We start from the raw sequence: 21,840 nt of genomic DNA, 5'->3' as shown, positions 1-21,840 counted from the left end.
TGCTGAAGGATCTGGTCTCAGCTTTGGATGAAGAATTTGCGATATTATCTATTTATCATCAATCTTCAAGGTTCCTCGGTTGAGGAAGGATGATTTCCCCATCCATGCTTTGGAGGTGGTGGACATAGCACACACCCAGGATGAACACGATCCTTGTGGTTACATGCTCTCATCCTCCAGGCTTATGAGGCCCCCAGATTGGGCCTCCCTAGGCCCAACACCCCTTCTGAGATCAGAGCACTTAGCTTTCATGCAACAAAGGTCCAAAGTTTTCCTCCACCCCTTGGCAGTACCTGGCCTCATGGTGAAAGTTCTGCCAACTCTCCCTGTTTCATCAGTGCTGATCAACATTGGCTGAATGATTCCACCTTATCTACTGGATGTGTCATTGATTTTATCATTCTTCCCACAACTGTTACTTCGACCTCCGATGACTACACGCACCTCGATATAAGAACAGGAGTGCTTATACGATGCCTAGGGGATGGAAATGATCACCTTTCTTGGGACGAGATGATCTTCCAGACCAAGGAACTATTTATAACAGTTCCTGGCGCCTTACATAAGAGTTCATGACCTTGGTGTATCTGTTGCTCTACCCCCTTACCTCATGAGTCATTTCAGCTGGTGGTGGTGAAGTTGAACGTCTTAGGAAGTGTCTCCATAACAGAGTTATCCCCAATGTCCCACCTTTTCATAGACACCTCTAAAGGTTTAGGTGTGCATCTTGAGGCACAGTGAACTTGGCACATTAACAACTTGGAGTTGAAGATGCTCGGGCGATATCACACTGGCAGGAGAGCCTCCGGTACACTCAACTCGCCATCTCCACCGACAACATCACGGTGGTCTGGGGCCTGCACAATCAGGGCATGACACACTCTCACTCCCTCCTTCAACAGATGTTCCATTTCTTGCCTCTGGTAGATTGGTTGGGCCTACATGTTCTGGTCCAGCACATTCCCGGATGTCAGAACGTTCTGGCAGACAATCCTACCAGGCCAGACAGGGAAGCTCTTGGTTGAATACCTCCCTCATCTGCGTTCAAAGCGACACCTGAAAGGAAGCGCCATTACAACCTATTTTGGTAAAGGCCAAGTTTCGTGTAGTTACATTGTTGAATTACCACACCAAGAAGACAATCATCTTATTGGCACTGGCCACAGTGGCAAGAGTTAGTGAGGTTCACACTCTCGCCGTTACCCACATACGCTTTGAGTGTGGTATGCACAGAGCTGTTCACTTCGGGTTGTGCTAGGATTTTATTGCCAAGAATCAACTAACAGAACATCATTGAATGTGGGAACTGAAGACGATGAGGTACTCCCATTGTGCCCTGTGCACGCACTGTTAGTTTACATCCATCGTTCTAAGACTCTGCACAGTGCTTGGACACGCATGTTGTTATTCCCGTCTTCCAGACCTCCACGATTGACGTCAGCCATAGCACGCAATCATCCTTCAGGCCTATGAAATCGTCAACCTTGATCCACCAAGAGCTAACAATCCTCATGTGATCTGGGCGGTTGCCTCAACACTGGCTCTTCACAGTATTTGCTCCATTACAACTATCATAGAAAGATGCTTTTGGATGTCTTTGCAAGCCACTACCTGAGGAACATGGCCTAGGAAGATGTCAAAGGCGTTCATAGTTTTGGCCCTCTGGTAGTAGCCCAATGCTCAGGTCAACAATCCCCCTCGCCATTAAGTAACTCCTGTCTAGAGCTAGCCTTACCTGACTTGCACAGTGTTCGCCCGACAGGGGGGTTGTTCTGCTAACCAGCAGTTTGGCTTTGTAAATCAGTTTCTAGACATTAGCAGATGCTAATTTCTCTTGCTGCCTTTTACTGGGACGTAGAACAAGCAGTAAATGTATTAAGGAGTAATGCAGGATAAGTATACAAATAGAAAAAAATCTCTAGATTTTACTAGGTTTGGCTCTGTAAACTTCTCCTCAGTTAGTTTACCTCAGTATTTATTCAAAAAATATTTGACAGGGGTTGACAATTCTTTCCAAAGTCCGCTGGTCCCGGACCTCTTAACAGTAATAAAACGTCCGACATGCAGGTTTATCTGGTCTCACTCATTTCTTTCCTTAAATCATAGGGGCAGTCGTGTAGCCAAAAGGTTAAAGCATTCCCTCGTCATGCTGAAGACCCTGTTTCGATTCCCAACATGGGTACAATGTGTGATGCCCATTTCTGGTGTCCCCTGCCGTGATATTGCTGTAATTTTGCTAAAAGCGGCGTAAAACCATACTCTCTCCACTCACTCCTTAAATCATAATTTTGTCAAAATCCACAGTTTAGGATACTGTGACCTAGAAATACATCAGACTTCTCCGTATGCAAATAATAATTAACAATCAGACTCTTTCACTCATGTTTGTAAACACATTTTGCAATGATAAATGGTGTACTTTTGATGGTATGATCATATCCAGACTTTTTTTTAAAAACAAGAAATTGTTTTTGGCTTCAGTAACATTCTCAGACAAATATCAGTTGCCCTAAATATACCACAATATTTTGATTTTTCAAGAGCCACCAACAGTCTCATTTTCTCCTATACGAACACTACCTCATCATACTCGGCCGATTTGTTCAATTAAACAATGTATGGGAGCGTGGTGCAGAACATGGAACATTCAGCTCATGATGTAAATCCCACTATTTGTGGTAGCCAGAATGTCGTTCAGAGTGAGTTGAGTTAGTTCATGAATGGTGTCATTGGTAGAATGCACAAACTGAAAAAGAAAAAATGGAATTGTAATAAACCCATTCTGACCCAGCTAGCTGTCATCCAATGACATCATATAACATAACCATTAAGCATCACTACATTAATTGTTTGATTGAAGAACATGGTATAAGTGGCATGTCAAATAATACACATGTACATGATGCAAGGCCAATGTGTTAGCAGAGGAAGAAATCGGCCAAAATCATGCATCTGTGCAATCAACATTGGCCTTACTAGAAGCCCTGAAGATATGTCTACTCTCTTTTGTTCCTGGATTCGAAAGTCCCACAGAAATCCATACAAAGAGAGATTTATAGCTAGGTCCAGCAAATGTATCACCACATCCCTGTTTCAAAAACTAGCCATCTTTATATCCACATAAAGTTTTTGAGATAAGCAATACTATGTGGATTCTCAAAAAGTCATTGGATTTGCTTTGAATTTTTGTATTCTCAGAAAAGAACCAAGTTTAATTATGTCAAAATATTTGTTTTGTCAACTTTTTGCACCACTATTCCACGTGACAAACTTAAGGACAAAACTGATTAGAAATTCTCTCATCAAGTTGGACTTAATGTGACCTTTGGAAAATTGACAAATGGAGGAATGTGTAGTGATGAAGTAAGGGCTGAACACCAAAGCCATCCATGGAAATATAAGTAAAACATTAGGGAAGGATGTCCCTTCCTATGCCTATTCACTTGGTACCACCACTACTAAAGAAGGCAAAGTCTGCCAGTTCAGTTGGATAGGTTATGGCCTCCATGTTCTTGCATGCCATCATGGTGTGCCAAGGGTACCATCATGGTGGACTATTGACCCAACAATAATGGTGCATATTACACTGCACTTGTAGGGCAATTAAGGGATGAAAACAAAGACTAGGATACTTTGGAAGGTGAGGAAAGGTGTGCTCTTCCATTGTTTTGGCAACAACCCACTGATGTGGCTTTGAACTCCTTCAGCACACACAGCATTCTCCTGACCTGGCTCCATCTTGTTCAAAACAGGCAGAGATTTCACTATATACCTCTGTAGTAAAGTGAGAATTTGGGGTGGTAGTGCATCAGGGTCAACATGCTCAATAGACAAGGTAGATGAACACTAACCCCCTTCTTGCAATTGGAAAGTTAGATAAACTCGTCTAAAAGGTCGCATACTCTGAATATTGACCAGAGGACATCTTTCAGCATGTTAAGAATGAATCAATGAACATGGAGCAGTTTTTTAAATTTGCACATTTTGTTTACATGTATTATGTGTCGGATGCATGTATTAAGGTCATTGTTTAGAGGTTATAAATGCATCCTTTCTTGCAATGGCTGCAAGTTAGGTTTGTGTCATGTAGGAATTGCTGTGCATACGATTTCAATGCACTGGCAACTTTGAAATTCAATTCATAAATATTCTTCATTTTGGAGAAGAAAACTGTGTTACAATGAAATAACGTAAACTTTGTATGGATTAAATAGAATTGAAAATGTCACCTGTCAAAGAAAACGTAATTTGATACTTGCCATAATTGAAAGGATGCTGAATAAACTGACACAAACCACCTTTGTCTACTCAGTAATCTAGGCAGTTTGCAAATGGAAGTCAGAAAGTCAATTTCTTTTTCAATCAATGTCAAATTTAATTACAAGTAAATGTAGGTCAGTTTGGTAACTTGTGAGTGTTGCAGTCCTGTCTCATTAATCACCAGCCTTGCTGCAGTATGAACAAACTATCTGCTCGTTTTAGATAAATAATCAATATTCAAGTTCCCCCGTAAGTCGTGGAATTGTTTTTGCCAAGTCATATTTTTAAGGATGTGTCAAGTGTGTCAGGTATGAAGTTTGGCTCGCAACTTACCCTGCTGACCTCGTTCTTCTGTGATCAACTTAATCTCCATTTGCTACAATACAGTTTAGTCAGCTTCAGAAAGTTGTTATTTTCAAGGGTAGTTCAGGGGAATTGTGTATCATACCACTCCTTATCAGTCCAGAGGTAGAAATTGCCACTAGTCCTATAGTCCTTGCCAAACTGCCCAATAGTTAAGGTATCCTAAGGACTAGTAGAAATTTGCCATTTTTAAGGGTTTTGCTACATGTTATCGTTATAAGGACTTGTGGACTTCAAATGGTAGTTTCTATCCCTGCAGTCCCATCTGAAGGCCCTTTCTCGGCTTCATGTTCTTCCATGAAACATTGAACAAGTCGATTAAATTGTAATGCTCTTCTTTTGGTGGCCATATATCGTAACACATCGTATGGGATATATCCTTGGGAATTTGAACTCAGTGTATCAAATTTCAGAAGTGAGGACGTGGTCATAGAAAAATGATGATCTTGACTTTTTGTAGGTCTCATTTCTGACTCTGATAGTAATACGAGCATGATTAAGAATGACTATCACAGACAGTTGGCAACTAGGACTGCAAAAGTTCAAGTACTATTGCTCTACTTCTGTAATAGTGGAGCAGGGTTGACTAACCGCTGGTCCTTTGGCCTCTGGCCAGGAGAAATAGCAGAGGGCATGCTGCTTGTAATACTTTAAGTAGAATGGACGGGCATACAGTAGGCCAGTCAATAATCTGTATGTATTGCGTCTTGCATTTTAGTTGTCTTTGGGCATGTTGAATATCTTTTAACTATACTTAAGTACCTCATCTATCCACAGACTGATTATTTAGACAGAATACGACACACCTTTTTAATCTCGTAGTGTAGGTCAGGATTCTACAACTCTCTTTACAGAACCGCACCTTTAAATCGAGTCATTGGCATTGATCCATTTCTTTCCAAGCCAAGGTGTGAATATTGTTGAAATAGTGACTGATTTGTGACAAGAACAGCAGCTGGTACCTTCAGACCAAACCCAGGTTTAACACTGAGGGCCTCAACATGAAAGTGCAATACACTGTGATACACAGAGTTTGAAATCAAGCATGAAAGTCAGGGGTCCTTGTCACTGACCTAGTGCTCATGAAGCTGAAGTGAGTGAGTTAAAGTTTAATGTCACATCGGCATTATTACAGTCATATAAAGAAGAGTCATGAAGCTGAAGTGAGTGAGTGACTGAATGAATGAGTGAGTGAATGAGTTAAAGTTAAATGCTGCATCAGCATTATTACAGTCATATAACGATGAGTCATGAAGCTGAATTGACTGAGTGAGTGAGTGAATGAGTTAAAGTTAAATGCTGCATCAGCATTATTACAGTCATATAACAATGAGTCATGAAGCTGAAGTAAGTGAGTGAGTTAAAGTTTAATGCCGCATCAGCATTATTACAGCCATATAGCAATGAGTCATGAAGCTGAAGTGAGTGAGTGAGTGAGTTAAAGTTTAATGTCGCATCAGCATTATTGCAGCCATACTGTGACAGTCTTGAAGCTTGCGTGAGTGAGTGAGTGAGTTAAAGTTTAATGTCGCATCAGCATTATTGCAGCCATACTGTGACAGTCTTGTAGCTGAAGTGAGTGAGTCAGTGAGTTAAAGTTTAATGTCGCATCCACATTATTGCAGCCATACAGTGAGTCTTGTAGCTGAAGTGAGTGAGTCAGTGAGTTAAAGTTTAATGTCGCATCAGCATTATTGCAGCCATACAGTGAGTCTTGTAGCTGAAGTGAGTGAGTCAGTGAGTTAAAGTTTAATGTCGCATCCACATTATTGCAGCCATACAGTGACAGTCTTGAAGCTGAAGATTAGTAGGTCCCTAGATTCAAATACTATGGGAGCAGACCTCAAGAACCCTAGGGCCATTCCCCACCCTCCTTATTTTGACCACTGAATATGCATGCTGAAATATTTTCTACTTATCAGACAGTCAATTTTGGAAGATAACTTGCTGAAGGACAATTAAGTTTGTTTTCATTTCTATGCACTGGCCTTAGACCTTGATAAGAACAAACATGATATACAAATTATACAATATCACTCAGTATAAATTATAAATACAAAGATTTTCTTTCAATTCAAACCAACTATCAGTGAATTTCTTTTTAAATGTTGTCATTTTACTTTCTAAGAATACCTGGCATAACACCCAGTGTAGCCATGGTAATAAGAGATGATTGATACATACAAGAGATGCTGAAGGTCAAAGTTGCTTGGGAACGTATGCTCTCAATTAAAATGATTAAAATGATTAAGGTTATTGTAATAGTGATGGAACAGTAAACAGGCGGTAAGTAAACTTGTTATGATATATGCACATCTAGTCAAGGTCGCTGGAACCGCTGTTGTTGTTGTTGGGAGTGCTGTGTAATACAGTGTTAGCTTCGGCGTATTGTGGCTGAGCACAGTAAATAACACTAGGAGATACGGAAGGTCGTTGTGATTCATCATCAGTAGTGATTGATGTGTCTAACCATTTTGTAGACAACTGTTTTTCATTATATTTTGATTGTTGAACCCACTGTTTTTGTATTGTTACTATAATAAGGGTAATCTTTGCAGTTTCTGTGAATAAAGCGATTAATATTGTGAAAGCGTAAACTCTTTTTTAACATAATTTTTACAAAAGAAACACTTTATTGACCTTGTGCCCTGTGGCCAAAAGCAGGAATTACTTTGTCGTGGGCCAATATTAGCATTCCATTATATGTATAATGTTTCATTGAGTGAAGGGGATTATTGATTGGTTGCGAGTGTGATTACCTTGACCTTTATCGATTGATGTAAGTGTCCATGATCAATTGTGGAGAAATATGGTATGTAATATTAATCTAGCTGCCATGATTGGTGTCAGCCTTTTCTATAATTATATCAAAGATTTATTCAGATGCAGCAGTGAACAAATGCAGTGTTTTGACTTGGGCATGATATTCATGCGTATAATATTTAGCCTGTTTTGCAATTTTTCCGTGCTGGATATCATGCTCAAAGAGCTCCAATATTACCCCAGTCAGTGGATCAGACGTTTTTCATTCTCAGCTCCCTGGGGAGTGTACAACCCAAGCTGACTGTGAGACGCTAGTAGGTTAACAGTCCCATTACCATCTCTTACCAGGTGCCCTTTCACTGCTGGGTGAACAGGCATATTTTGAAAAGTCACTTCCCCAAGGAGACACCAAATGTGCTACATGTGCTTCAGTGTCGGGCAGGACTGAAGCTCTAAAAACTCTCTGGAGTCAAGTGGCAACCACAGTCACCCATCCAACTACTCTCTGAGACCAGAGTTGCTTAGCTTCTCCTGATTTGTATGGAACACTGTGCACAGGACCATGTGCCTCCACATACACACGTATACACTCACCAACACTGTTCACTGTTCCTTTAGCATTTTTAGACAATATTTGTTGGGGGGTACATCATACAAAATGGTCTATGTTATGTATACATTAACCTATTCCTGGTATCTCCCATCCCCAGACTGCCTCTGGAGAGCAGAAGGTCCGGCGTTCGATTCCCGGCCAGGTCATACCAAAAGACATTAAAAGATGGTACTTGTTGTTTTCCCTGTCTGGCGCTCGGCATTAAGGCACTAAAACAAAGGCTGGTCTGCTTGAAGTCAGTATACTGTGTCTGAGTGGGGTATTCATGTCAAACTGTGGGATGGTATCTCAGTGTGCCAGCTCTATAAAAATGGCATTTAGTCCGGACTAGTACAAGCAGACACACATGCATGCAAGTAAAAGTGCAATAATCTTGGACACGTTGTTAAACCCCATTTTACCTCCCATCCCCTCACCTCCTATCTCCTCACCTCCCATCCCCTCACCTCCCATCCCCTCACCTCCCATCCCCTCACCTCCCATCTCCTCACCTCCCATCTCCTCACCTCCCATCCCCTCACCTCCCATCCCCTCACCTCCCATCTCCTCACCTCCCATCCCCTCACCACCCATCCCCTCACCACCCATCCCCTCACCACCCATCCCCTCACCTCCTATCCCCTCACCTCCCATCCCCTCACCACCCATCCCCTCACCACCCATCTCCTCATCACCCATCCCCTCACCACCCATCCCCTCACCACCCATCCCCTCACCACCCATCTCCTCACCTCCCATCCCCTCACCTCCCATCCCCTCACCACCCATCCCCTCAACTCCCATCCCCTCACCTCCCATCCCCTCACCTCCCATCTCCTCACCTCCCATCCCCTCACCTCCCATCTCCTCACCACCCATCCCCTCACCTCCCATCTCCTCAACACCCATCCCCTCACCTCCCATCTCCTCACCTCCCATCCCCTCACCTCCCATCTCCTCACCTCCCATGCCCTCACCTCCCATCTCCTCACCTCCCATCCCCTCACCTCCCATGCCCTCACCTCCTATCCCCTCACCACCCATCCCCTCACCACCCATCCCCTCACCTCCCATCTCCTCACCACCCATCCCCTCACCACCCATCTCCTCACCTCCTATCCCACCTCCCATCTCCTCACCTCCCATCCCCTCAACACCCATCTCCTCAACACCCATCCCCTCACCTCCGATCCCCTCACCTCCCATCCCCTCACCTCCCATCCCCTCACCACCTATCTCCTCACCTCCTATCCCCTCACCTCCTATCCCCTGACCTACCATCCCCTCACCACCCATCCCCTCACCTCCCATCCCCTCACTTCCTATCCCCTGACCTACCATCCCCTCCCCCTCACCTCCTATCCCCTGACCTACCATCCCCTCACCACCCATCCCCTCACCTCCCATCCCCTCACCTCCCATCCCCTCACCACCTATCTCCTCACCTCCCATCTCCTCACCTCCTATCCCACCACCCATCTCGTCACCTCCTATCCCCTGACCTACCATCCCCTCACCACCCATCCCCTCACCTCCCATCCCCTCACCAACTATCTCCTCACCTCCCACCTCCTCACCTCCTATCCCCTCACCACCCATCTCCTCACCTCCTATCCCCTCACCACCCATCCCCTCACCACCCATCCACTCACAACCCATCCCACCACCCATCTCCTCACCTCCCATCCCACCACCCATCCCCCTCACCACCCATCCCCTCACCTCCCATCCCCCTCACCACCCATCCCTTCACCTCCCATCCCACCACCCATCCCCCTCACCACCCATCTCCTCACCACCCATCTCCTCACCTCCCATCCCCTCACCACCCATCCCCTCACCTCCCATCCCCCTCACCACCCATCCCCTCACCCCCCCATCTCCTCACCCCCATCCCCACACTCCCATCCCCTCACCCCCTATCTCCTCACCCCCATCCCCTCACCACCCATCACATCTCCTCTCACCTACCATCCCGTCACCCACCATTCCCTCACCCCCATCCGCTCACCACCCATCCCCTCACCACCCATCCCCTCAGCCCCAACCCCTCACCTCAACTCACCTCACCTCCCATCCCCTCACCTCCCCTCACCACCCACCCCCTCACCTCCCATCCCCTCACCACCCATCCCCTCACCACCCATCCCCTCACGACCATCCCCTCACCTCCCAACCCCTCACCTCCTATCCCTTCATCTCCCATCACCATGACTGCAGAATTGTTACATACTGAAGCGAGTTGAACCTCAACCTGTCATAGTAGCTTGTACAATTATAGCTGAGAGAAAACACCTCAATATTATCATGTTAAAAGATGGATCCGTTTGTTTCATTTTCATTTCTGGAAATGGTATGTGCAGTTGTGTGTAATCTTATCAAACAGTTCTACCTAAAGGTGTGTTATCAGCATCTGTTTGAGGACTCTGTGATTAGTGGTCTATGTTTATGTACTTCCAGTATATTTGCTGTATCATCTTGTTATCACCTGAATAATATATTACCATCCCTTTCAGTGCATGGATTGTTATGTTATGTCAGTGTTCCCACTGGCCTTTGAAACTGCCAGTCCTCCCCTAATTTTTGTAATGATGTCATCTCTGAATTAACTTAGTTAGATATACATGTCATTCACACAAAGTTCAGTCACAGTTTTCTTTTCTTTTCTCAATCTTTCGAGACTAAGTCTCTACAAATATATGGTTAACCTCGAAGCAAAGCGAAATGTTATTTCCTTGCCCTAAAAATAAAGGGAAACCCTGATGGTAACAGACAAGCTGACTTCATTCGAAAAATATGCTTATATGAATAATGCCGGTGTTTTGTACAACAACAAAGGTTGATTGGATATTTTATTTGCTGGTCCACAAGGACTGGCAGTCAAATGAATTACCGATCCAAGCCTAATTTTACCAGTAAATAACAGTAATTACCGGTAAACGGAAACACTGAACAATGCTTCCAAATAAGGCTTTTTGTGTTCGTCAAGTAACTTACAACCGCTTCATTGTTATTACATGAAAAATATATAATACTCAAAAAAGGTTAAGGCCCACCCATTCATATTTAACTATTGCAGCGATGGAAACTAACAGTTTTATGGCAAATATCCTTGTAATAACAAATAGCATACCCTTAATAAGGCCAAATTTCTACTAGTCCTTAGGATGCCTTAACTATTGGTCAGTTTGGCAAGGACTATAGGACCCGTGCCAATTTCTAACGCTGTGTAGTTAATCTTTCATGCCATGTCATGATGTAATTTGCTACTCAAATGAAGTTAAGGACACCCCATCACCACCACCCATCCCTGATTCTTTCATATTAAAATAGTCTAGTCTGCCATGCCATGACTGATAAAAGATGGTAATATTAAAGAATCAGGTGGTCCTTAACATCTTTTGAGTAGTATATATCATTCCCATTCAGTGTGTGGACCATAATGTTGATTATTGTCACACAATGCTTCCAAATAAGGCTTTATGAATGTCACACTAATGATGTAGACCTGTCAAAGTTAAAACAATTGTCTGATCAGATACTGGCCATCTGGTGTGTTATGTCATTTATTGCCCTCCTGGAGCTATGGGCACATGGACCAGGAAGTGGGGGAAGTGCTGTTGCATGCTGGGACATGTGTAAGCAGCTCAGTAATGAAGATGTTTCATGTCTTGTGTTGTTGATGAGATATATATATAGTGCCTGGTCTTTGGGGACTATTTCTGGACAATTAATCTGTGGGTATTAAAGGTGTAGTCATTGGTGATATGGGGAGGGGGGAGGGATGACTAGATCTAGATCAGAGGTTGTAAGTCAGGCTGATGAAGTTATACTTCTGAATCAGGGTATGGCCATCATAGGGAGGATATTTTCTGTATTGACTGTTTATTGACACGTGGGAGTTATATTTTAGAATGCACATTATAACATGTTTCGTAATAATTTGGGCGAGTCCTATTTTTACACTTGGGATATGAATCTGCAGATTCCCAAAAATTGAAATGTGAAAAAAAAAAAAAAATTAAATATGACAAGGAATGTTTTTTATAACATTCCATCAGCCAGAGGCAACTTATTCCCTGTCAATATCAATATAAATAAATTATTTAGAGTACTATGATGAAAACTTGTTTAAATATTATCTTAAAAACTCCCTCCTTATTTTATTTTATTTTTTCAACCTAAACAAATGCTAAACATTGCTAAAGAAGTATTTGACATTGGATTTTATTCATTAATTCTATATATTTTTTTTCCGACCTGCCAACTTGAATTTTTTGGCAAAAAATCTGTAACACACATGCAACTATCAATTATCATCATTCATTTGGTTTTGGCAATGTATCTTTACAAGACTTTGCAATTGAAGAAAAGTATTTTGTCTCAGTATCATTTGTTTATGCAACTACTACCATAGGCCAATTGCCTGTATCTGTGCTGAGTAAACATGTTGAGTAAGACATTTATGCTGTGGGTTGCATTCATATGGGATTGGTTACCGTAATGTGTAATACTGAATAATATATTATGGTATTGAACCGACTCTTAAATTGGCCCTCAGTGAGTGTTTCTGCATGTTTGAATGTAGTGGACTTGACATTTAAAATAACTGACTGTAACAGTATATGATTCAGTCTACCTCTGCACAGTGGTCATAAACATAATATCTTATGTAATTCAGGATGAATTGGGTATACCCAATTACCAATTACTGGAATATCAAGTTGCAGCCTATTTAGATAAAGCTTAAATATGGCTAAACAACTGATTTATGCCAGATTATGTAAGTCAGTACTTCATGCTTGAATGATTGCACTTTGCTGTTGGCTAGTTACCCTTCACTGTGTGGGCTCTGTCCCTAGGGGTTATAACACTTCTGTCATGTCTGTATATCACAGCGGTCAGTTAGGCCATGTTGACCAATGGCCAGTGTATGAGATCAGGGTGATATAACAGTCAGTGGGTCAGCCAAGAAGCCTGGGGCAGCTGTAGCTTGAGGAAAGTACTGCCATGCACAGACCGTGGTCTCAGGGGCTGAGTCCGCATCAGGAAAAGTAGAATCGGCTGATTGATAGATGCTGTGCCTGCTCTGCCCTCCCAGTGTGGGTGTCGGGATGTGAATAGTATTGAGGAGGATTGTTGAGGTGTTCTGTGGATGTACTAGTGATACAGCTGTATGATGGTACCGTGTGATAATGGTATTGAGTGGTGCATGACCGAGACGAGACTGACTGCTGCTGCAGTCGCACCTTCAGGTGAGTTGGACACCTTTTATCCCGAAACCATTGATGTCATCAAGTGTTTTTTTAAATGATGGTTGGATTTAAGATGCAGGTACATCGCTGGATAGCCTTTGAAGTTTAAAGTAGTGTTTGTCTGTTGTTTTTACGCTGCACTCTGCAATATTTGGTAAACTTCCACTGACTTGAAATCTTTGAAAATTATACCCCCTGGCAAGAAGTATTAAAAAATCATCTTAGGGTTAGGGTTAAGTTGGTTTGAATTGAAAGCAGGGGTTATGTGCAGACATCTTTTAGAATATTCCAGCTGTATAACAGTATTCTGTAAATAATCGAGTCTGGACCAGACAATCATGATTGACATCACAAGTATTGATCTACAAAATTGGGATACGATGACATGCATAAACCCAGTATGCAAACATGACCTCTGGATCCCATTCCTGATGACAAGCATGGGTTGCTGAAGACCTATCTAACCTGGATTTTCAGGGGTTCTAAGTAGAGAAGTGTGTTTGAACTAACTCATGTATAAGTGACCCTGGTGTGGTAATAACAAAATCATTCATCTGCTGGTGAGCAGTGTCGGAATATACTTGATCGGATCAGGGGCCAGTTGCTTGTCCAGCAGCATAATATAATAGGTCATCTGGGTCAGGCATGGCATTTCCACACGCCTGTACAGCAGTTAGACGTTATGAAATGCTGCGTTATGTAATGTGATTATGATAAGAACATTGGCTAGAATTCTATATGTACTGTTACTAATCCTCTTTGCTGTTGAGTATGAATAAGTACGAATTGTGAATGATAACAGTATTATTTCCCTCAGGAATGTGATATGAAGACCAAACTTTACTGTTATACATTATGCTTTGCCTATTCCTTCATCTCCAATCATTATGGAACACTTATCTTCCCTTTATCAATACATTGTTCCTGGCATTGTTCCTGGCATAACAGGAAGTGGTATGTCAGGCAGATCAATTGTCCTTTTTGTTGGTAGTTTTTCAGAAGGATATTACAATTGATTGTGTTGATAATACACATGATGACACGTCTTGTCTCAGCTAGCTCTTGAAGTTGGACCTGGTGATTTTAGTATCGAAACGAGGCTTTTAACTTCACCATGATTGCTGATGTTCGGTTTAGAATTTAATTATTTTCAATTAAAATCACATTTATTTTTTATTTTCACTCCATTAGATGATGGAGGTTTCTACTTCAATGAATTGGTGCAAAGATCTAATCTGATTTCTTTATGTACATGATGCAGCCATCAACCTTATCCTCTCTCTTCTGTGTAGTGAAGGTTTTGGCTAAAGTATCTAAATCCAGGGAAAGAAATGTTGTTGTTTGTTTCTAGTGTGCCAAATTGCACTTGTAAAGATGTTTAGTTGTGCACTTTGGAATTTAAGTGTGTCAACTAGGAGACTAATATTGATCCATCATCGAGCTCGGTGAATGTCATTTCACCAGGGGGCGGTGGGGTAGCCTAGTGGTGAAAGCGTCGCTTGTCACACCCAAGGCCTGGGTACGATTCCCCAGAGGGTACAATGTGTGAAGCCCATTTCTTTTGTCCCGCGCCGTGGTATTTCTGGAATATTGCTAAAAAATGCATACTCCGTCTTACTCACCATGTCTAGACGTCGAGCTGTTGTCATTATGAAATTGTAGCCCCTTTCCTCTTCATCAAGATTGATAATAATCTTTTTCATTTTTGAATATCCAAATATATTTTATCAAATGTACTGTGTAATAAGGCTGTTACAATTCACTCGTGTATTTGGTGAATCGAACCGTATCCATTCATGAATTGAATTCGTTATTCAAGACCTATAGAATCGAATATTCATGAATATGCAGTCATGTTCATTTACATACCCTGTATCTAAAAATATCCATAAGAACATATTATGTGCATAGATTTCTTGAAAGACAACACAATTTGACAGTAATGTGGTCACTGGTCATTGTTGCAATTGAGCAGATACTAGCACCGGATAAGGGAAGTATATAAGTGTATAATATGTTAATAATTAACAAACCATGTCCAATAAGTTGTGTTGCTTTTGTTTCACCGAATATAACAAATAATACATCAACAGCTGACTTGTTATTGTATTCGTGAATTAATATTCATATTTGTTACCCTATATTCGTGATACGAATCACATAGTGTATACATTGCAGCCCTACTGTGTAATAATGTTCAAATGTTCATAATTTTCTATTTGTTTATTTGTGTGTTCATATTGTACATGTTGTGAACACGAGGTATGGTTGTTAAATACATGATTTCTAACAGTGGCATTCAGGTACCAGGAACTTACTGTAGCCATGCAATTGCAATGTTAACCATACAAGAGACGTAGAGCAATCTGACATGTGACCCGTGAAGATCCAGGGTGGAATAGGTCTTCAGCAACCCATGCTTGCCGCAAAAGGTGGCTTTGCTTGTCGTAAGAGGCAACTTTGCTTGTCGTAAGAGGCGACTTTGCTTGTCGTAAGAGGCGACTAACGGGATCGGGCGGTCAGGCTCCCTGATTTGGTTGATGCATGTCATTGATCCAAACTGATGTTCATGATGCCAATCGCTGGATTGTCTGGTCCAGACTCGATTATTTACAGACCGCCGTCATATACGAATGATATAGCTGGAATATTGCTGAGTGCGGCGTTTAACAACAAACAAACAAACACTCACTCTGACATGTTTAACTGGTCTCATGGTAACAATGGTCAAATGGTAACAATGGTCTAATGGTTCAAAGGATTTTTATGATATAAAATGAATCTTTGACTTGCAACCTTAATTCAAATCTTTTGATGTTTGCCTGACATGACAAAGTTTTTCTTTGTCTTTATTAAAACAATGCTAAGCAAGTTAGGGTGTTTAGTTAATCAGGTGGAGAGGTTATGATTTAAACCTGTGATCATCTTGGCTACACATGCAGACCTGTAGCTCCAGGAATCATGATAATTTTGGGAAAGAACTTCCTGTGTTCAGGATTGTATTACATGTGACAGTGGTAAATTAAATTTGGTTGTTCAGGTAGTCTGGTAGCTTGACCTTTATTATGTAATACATAGACCTACTTTAATGTCGGTGCAACAGTAAGAGAATTTCTTGTTCTGTTAACCATTGTTACATAAAGTGCTGTTCATCAGCAATGTCTGTGTAACGCTGTTTCCTAGACCACAGCATCAGGATCTTGGATCCTCATGACAAGGGTATGTTGAGACTTGTTGTATGTCAATAGACTAATAATGCATTAACATATGCAGTTAGTGCCAACCACTTTCGTGTCCACTCACCCGAACTTGACTACAAAAATCGTTTTTTGTAGATTTTGATGTTAGTCGACTATTACCAGCAGACTTTACAAGACCCAACAGAATTTTACTAGACATGGGCTTCGGACTAGTGGCTGATGTCATAGACTGATGTATGTCGCACTTGGGTTGACTGCAAGCTGGTTTTGATTTGTAAATTAATTTTTTTAGTTGATGGTCAAAACCAAGACCAAATAGCCTCTTTATTATGTTGGAAATGCTGCTCTGTTTGAGGATATCCATCCCATGTTGAAAAAGCCCAGGAAGGTGTCTTGGCCCTAAAAATAGATCAGATCTGCCTCTAGACATCATGAGTGTGACACAATGTAACTATAGCCGGGAACCTGGCTGTGTGATAACAGTGCATGACACACTTGTTGAAAACCGATTGCTTACCATGCCTACTGAATATACAAATATACAAATTGGTGATGTGCATCAGTGAGGGGGTGTGTGTTAAACATGCTTTGTGGTGGCAAGTAGATTAGGATAGTTGGGTATAAAAGTCTTTCAGAACATGCAATATTTGTATGTCATAGAAAAATGTGCCAATCTTTTTGTCTTCGTTGTATTTTGATGTATCGTTGCATTGGGTCAGGTTGTCATCACATGATAGTGATGAAGCCTGAATGTCATCCGTCTTGATGGTCATAGTTTTTATTTATCCTATCTTTCAGACAGTTGATTCTTGTCAATAAACAGCCATTGTGACATCCGCTTTCTTTCCTGTTTGATATCTGGCAACATGCATCCATCAACAGTTCCTGTCACCAGTGTGAGGTGTTTACCTACCTCCCTTCTGGAGCCTGATGAAGTGGCCTACATACTCTGCAGCAGTGCCATTAAGTAGGGCAGTGAATTAAGTCTTATCCCTGACACATATCTGGTGATCTAGAAGCCGGTGCAGTAGGCTGTCTTGTTCACTTGCAGCTATTGATCAGACAGCTTCACCACCATCTGCACAACCCACACTTGCTTTCTACAGTAGTTTTCATGAGTGAAACTAGAGCCACACATACAGAAATATCACTTGAAACATACACAGTTCTGACTTCTCCACGCAATTTGAGCAACTGTTGAGATCTTGGGAGAACATACACAGTTCAGATTCTTGTAGATCATATGGAAGTAGTTTTTATTCTGTATTTCAAGTGACTCATCTAGTTCACATCCAATAATACTAAGCCAAGGTCAGACACACACTGTTCACATCCCTGCAACAATACTAAGCCACGGTCAGACACACACAGGTCACATCCCTGCAACACTACCAAGCCACAGTCAGATACACAGTTCACATCCCTGCAACACTACCAAGCCACAGTCAGACACACAGTTCACATCCCTGCAACACTACCAAGCCATAGTCAGACACACAGTTCACATCCTTGCAACACTACCAAGCCACAGTCAGATACACAGTTCACATCCTTGCAACACTACCAAGCCACAGTCAGACACACAGTATTCAGAGTTTTGCAACAATACTAAGCCACGGTCAGACACACACAGTTCACATCCCAACAACACTATCAAGCCACAGTCAGACACACAGCATTCAGGGTTTTGCAACACTACCAAGCCACAGTCAGAAACACAGTTCACATCCAAGCAACAATACTAAGCCACAGCCAGACACACAGTTCACATCCCTGCAACACTACCAAGCCACAGTCATACACACAGTTCACATCCCTGCAACAATACTAAGCCACAGTCAGACACACAGTTCACATCCCTGCAACACTACCAAGCCACAGCCAGACACACAGTATTCAGGGTTTTGCAACACTACCAAGCCAGTCAGACACACAGTTCACATCCCTGCAACACTACCAAGCCACAGTCATACACACAGTTCACATCCCTGCAACACTACCAAGCCACAGTCAGACACACTGTTCACATCCCTGCAACACTACCAAGCCACAGCCAGACACACAGTATTCAGGGTTTTGCAACACTACCAAGCCAGTCAGACACACAGTTCACATCCCTGCAACACTACCAAGCCACAGCCAGACACACAGTTCACATCCCTGCAACACTACCAAGCCACAGTCAGACACACAGTTCACATCCCTGCAACAATACTAAGCCACAGTCAGACACACACAGTTCACATCCCTGCAACACTACCAAGCCACAGTCAGACACACAGTTCACATCCCTGCAACACTACCAAGCCACAGTCAGACACACAGTTCACAATCCCTGCAACACTACCAAGCCACAGTCAGACACACAGTTCACATCCCTGAAACACTACCAAGACACAGCCAGACACACAGTTCACATCCCTGCAACACTACCAAGCCACAGTCAGACACACAGTTCACATCCCTGCAACAATACCAAGCCACAGTCAGACACACACAGGTCACATCCCTGCAACAATACTAAGCCACAGTCAGACACACACAGTTCACATCCCTGCAACACTACCAAGGCACAGTCAGACACACAGTTCACATCCCTGCAACACTACCAAGCCACAGCCAGACACACAGTATTCAGGGTTTTGCAACACTACCAAGCCAGTCAGACACACAGTTCACATCCCTGCAACACTACCAAGCCACAGTCATACACACAGTTCACATCCCTGCAACACTACCAAGCCACAGTCAGACACACTGTTCACATCCCTGCAACACTACCAAGCCACAGCCAGACACACAGTATTCAGGGTTTTGCAACACTACCAAGCCAGTCAGACACACAGTTCACATCCCTGCAACACTACCAAGCCACAGCCAGACACACAGTTCACATCCCTGCAACACTACCAAGCCACAGTCAGACACACAGTTCACATCCCTGCAACAATACTAAGCCACAGTCAGACACACACAGTTCACATCCCTGCAACACTACCAAGCCACAGTCAGACACACAGTTCACATCCCTGCAACACTACCAAGCCACAGTCAGACACACAGTTCACAATCCCTGCAACACTACCAAGCCACAGTCAGACACACAGTTCACATCCCTGAAACACTACCAAGACACAGCCAGACACACAGTTCACATCCCTGCAACACTACCAAGCCACAGTCAGACACACAGTTCACATCCCTGCAACAATACCAAGCCACAGTCAGACACACACAGGTCACATCCCTGCAACAATACTAAGCCACAGTCAGACACACACAGTTCACATCCCTGCAACACTACCAAGGCACAGTCAGACACACAGTTCACATCCCTGCAACACTACCAAGCCACAGTCAGACACACAGTTCACATCCCTGCAACAATACCAAGCCACAGTCAGACACACAGTATTCAGGGTTTTGCAACACTACCAAGCCAGTCAGACACACAGTTCACATCCCTGCAACACTACCAAGCCACAGTCATACACACAGTTCACATCCCTGCAACACTACCAAGCCACGGTCAGACACACTGTTCACATCCCAGCAACACTACCAAGCCACAGTCAGACACACAGTATTCAGGGTTTTGCAACACTACCAAGCCAGTCAGACACACAGTTCACATCCCTGCAACACTACCAAGCCACAGTCAGACGCACAGCATTCAGGGTTTTGCAACAATACTGTGTACAGACATTTCCTGATGGATTCGCCAAGTCTACCACTTTCCATGCTTACAGCACAGCAGAAATTGTTACATCACTGACAGTAATATTAACATGATTTAAAGGAAATATGGCTAGTAGAATCTTGAATATTACAAAATGTTACTCTGGTATCTGTGTATGATACAGTATTAGGATACTCCCTCCTGTCGAAGGTCATTCAAAGTAGAGTAAGTTCAATGTAGCCATACATTTTTATCTTTAATGTACTTTTATAAATCCTTGGCTTACTTAACATGGCTCAGTGACACGTAAATACCACTTTCTGCATGAACCCATAGGGGACACATCCTCAGGCGTGCTGGCAGCTGGGATAGGAATACCTTTATCAGGCTATTTATTATCTCCCCCCCCCCCCCCCCAAGTGGAAGGGGGACATAGGAATGGGTGCTGTCCTTTCATCCATCCTTCACACTTCGTTTCCGGAGCAGAACTTAAAAAACCATGAGTGATATCTTAACCAAACTTGGCAAATAAATAGGTCTAGTGGTGAAATGGGGCATTTTGATAGTTGATAGAGTTTCCATGGCAACAACTTTGACTTGGACTGAAAATGGTGGTAGTGCATCTTTCTGGAGCAGATTTTGAAAAACGTACAATATTTTCTTCACCAAACTTGGCACAGAGATAGGTAAAAAAGTGGTGGTGCCTTTTGATAGTTTTGGATTTTTGAAAAAAATATTATTTGAGTTTCCCAGTAACAACTTTGACTTTCCGGAAGGCTAATGCCCTGCCCAAAACGGGAAATGTCATATTGGCAGGGTATATGAGTATTTCATGCTTGTTTATCATGTGTTAATTTCCAGGCTCATTGAATAATATCCTTGAGCTATGCTTCAGATTTAGTGAATACAATGTACTTCTGTTAACCGTGTCAACTGAAATCCGGTATCGTACCTGTCCGTGTGGACTTGTTTCCATTTACCAAAGATCACTACCATTGATATCATATAGACAAATTACCACTGATATATGTTGTGTAGTAGTTGAAGGGACCTACGTAACTACTTTGAGTTATCTGAGGTTTGTTACAAGAAAATGAAGAATAAAGAAGAAATACGCAGGGACCAAGTTTTTACTTCAGGACAACTATTAGTTTGATACAACAGTGTTTGACTGTATAATCAAATTAACCCTGATATCATATAGGCACGTACACTACAACTGATATCACATGGGGTCACTACCATTGTCACCTGTGCAGATCCGGGGTAGAATACGTCTTTGGCAACCCATGCTTGCCATAAAAGACGACTATGCTTGTCTTAAAAGGCGACTAACAGGATCGTGCGGTCAGGCTCGCTGACTTGGTTGATGCATGTCACCGTATCCCAATTGCGTGGATTGATGCTCATGATATCAATCAATGGATTGTCTGGCCCAGACTTGATTATTTTAAGACCACTGTCACATAGCTGGAATATTGCTGAGTGCGTTGTTAAACAACAAACAAACACTACTGTTGATATATAGACAAACTAGAACTGATATATGGACACACTACTGGTGTACCAATATCACTACCATTGATATCACAAAAAAACTGACACTGATATCATATAAACAAACTAGCACTGATATCATAGAGAGAAACCAACACAAATATGAAATAGATACGCTCACAATAATATGAAATAGATACACTAACAGTAATTTCGCACAGTTTTAATTCT

The 21,840-nt window shown here is 42.4% G+C and overlaps 1 protein-coding gene across 1 annotated transcript; it reads left to right on the top strand.

The window, feature by feature from the left end:
- The first annotated feature begins 8,345 nt into the window (after positions 1-8,345).
- On the top strand, positions 8,346-9,251 carry LOC139443619 (uncharacterized). The gene has a single exon (XM_071224575.1). It carries the CDS (start codon positions 8,346-8,348, stop codon positions 9,249-9,251), a length of 906 nt encoding a protein of 301 aa, XP_071080676.1.
- Positions 9,252-21,840: the final 12,589 nt, after the last annotated feature.

Source organism: Haliotis cracherodii, unplaced genomic scaffold, assembly GCF_022045235.1.
Source record: "Haliotis cracherodii isolate W230 unplaced genomic scaffold, xgHalCrac1.p SCAF_5, whole genome shotgun sequence".
NCBI classification, from domain to species: Eukaryota; Metazoa; Mollusca; class Gastropoda; order Lepetellida; family Haliotidae; genus Haliotis; species Haliotis cracherodii.
The sequence above is the reverse complement of the archived record's forward strand: the minus strand, read 5'-3'. Positions and strand labels throughout refer to the sequence as shown.

Excerpts from the sequence above, each read along its gene's own strand:
- LOC139443619 (XM_071224575.1), top strand. The coding sequence starts at position 8,346 with ATGCATGCAAGTAAAAGTGCAATAATCTTGGACACGTTGTTAAACCCC.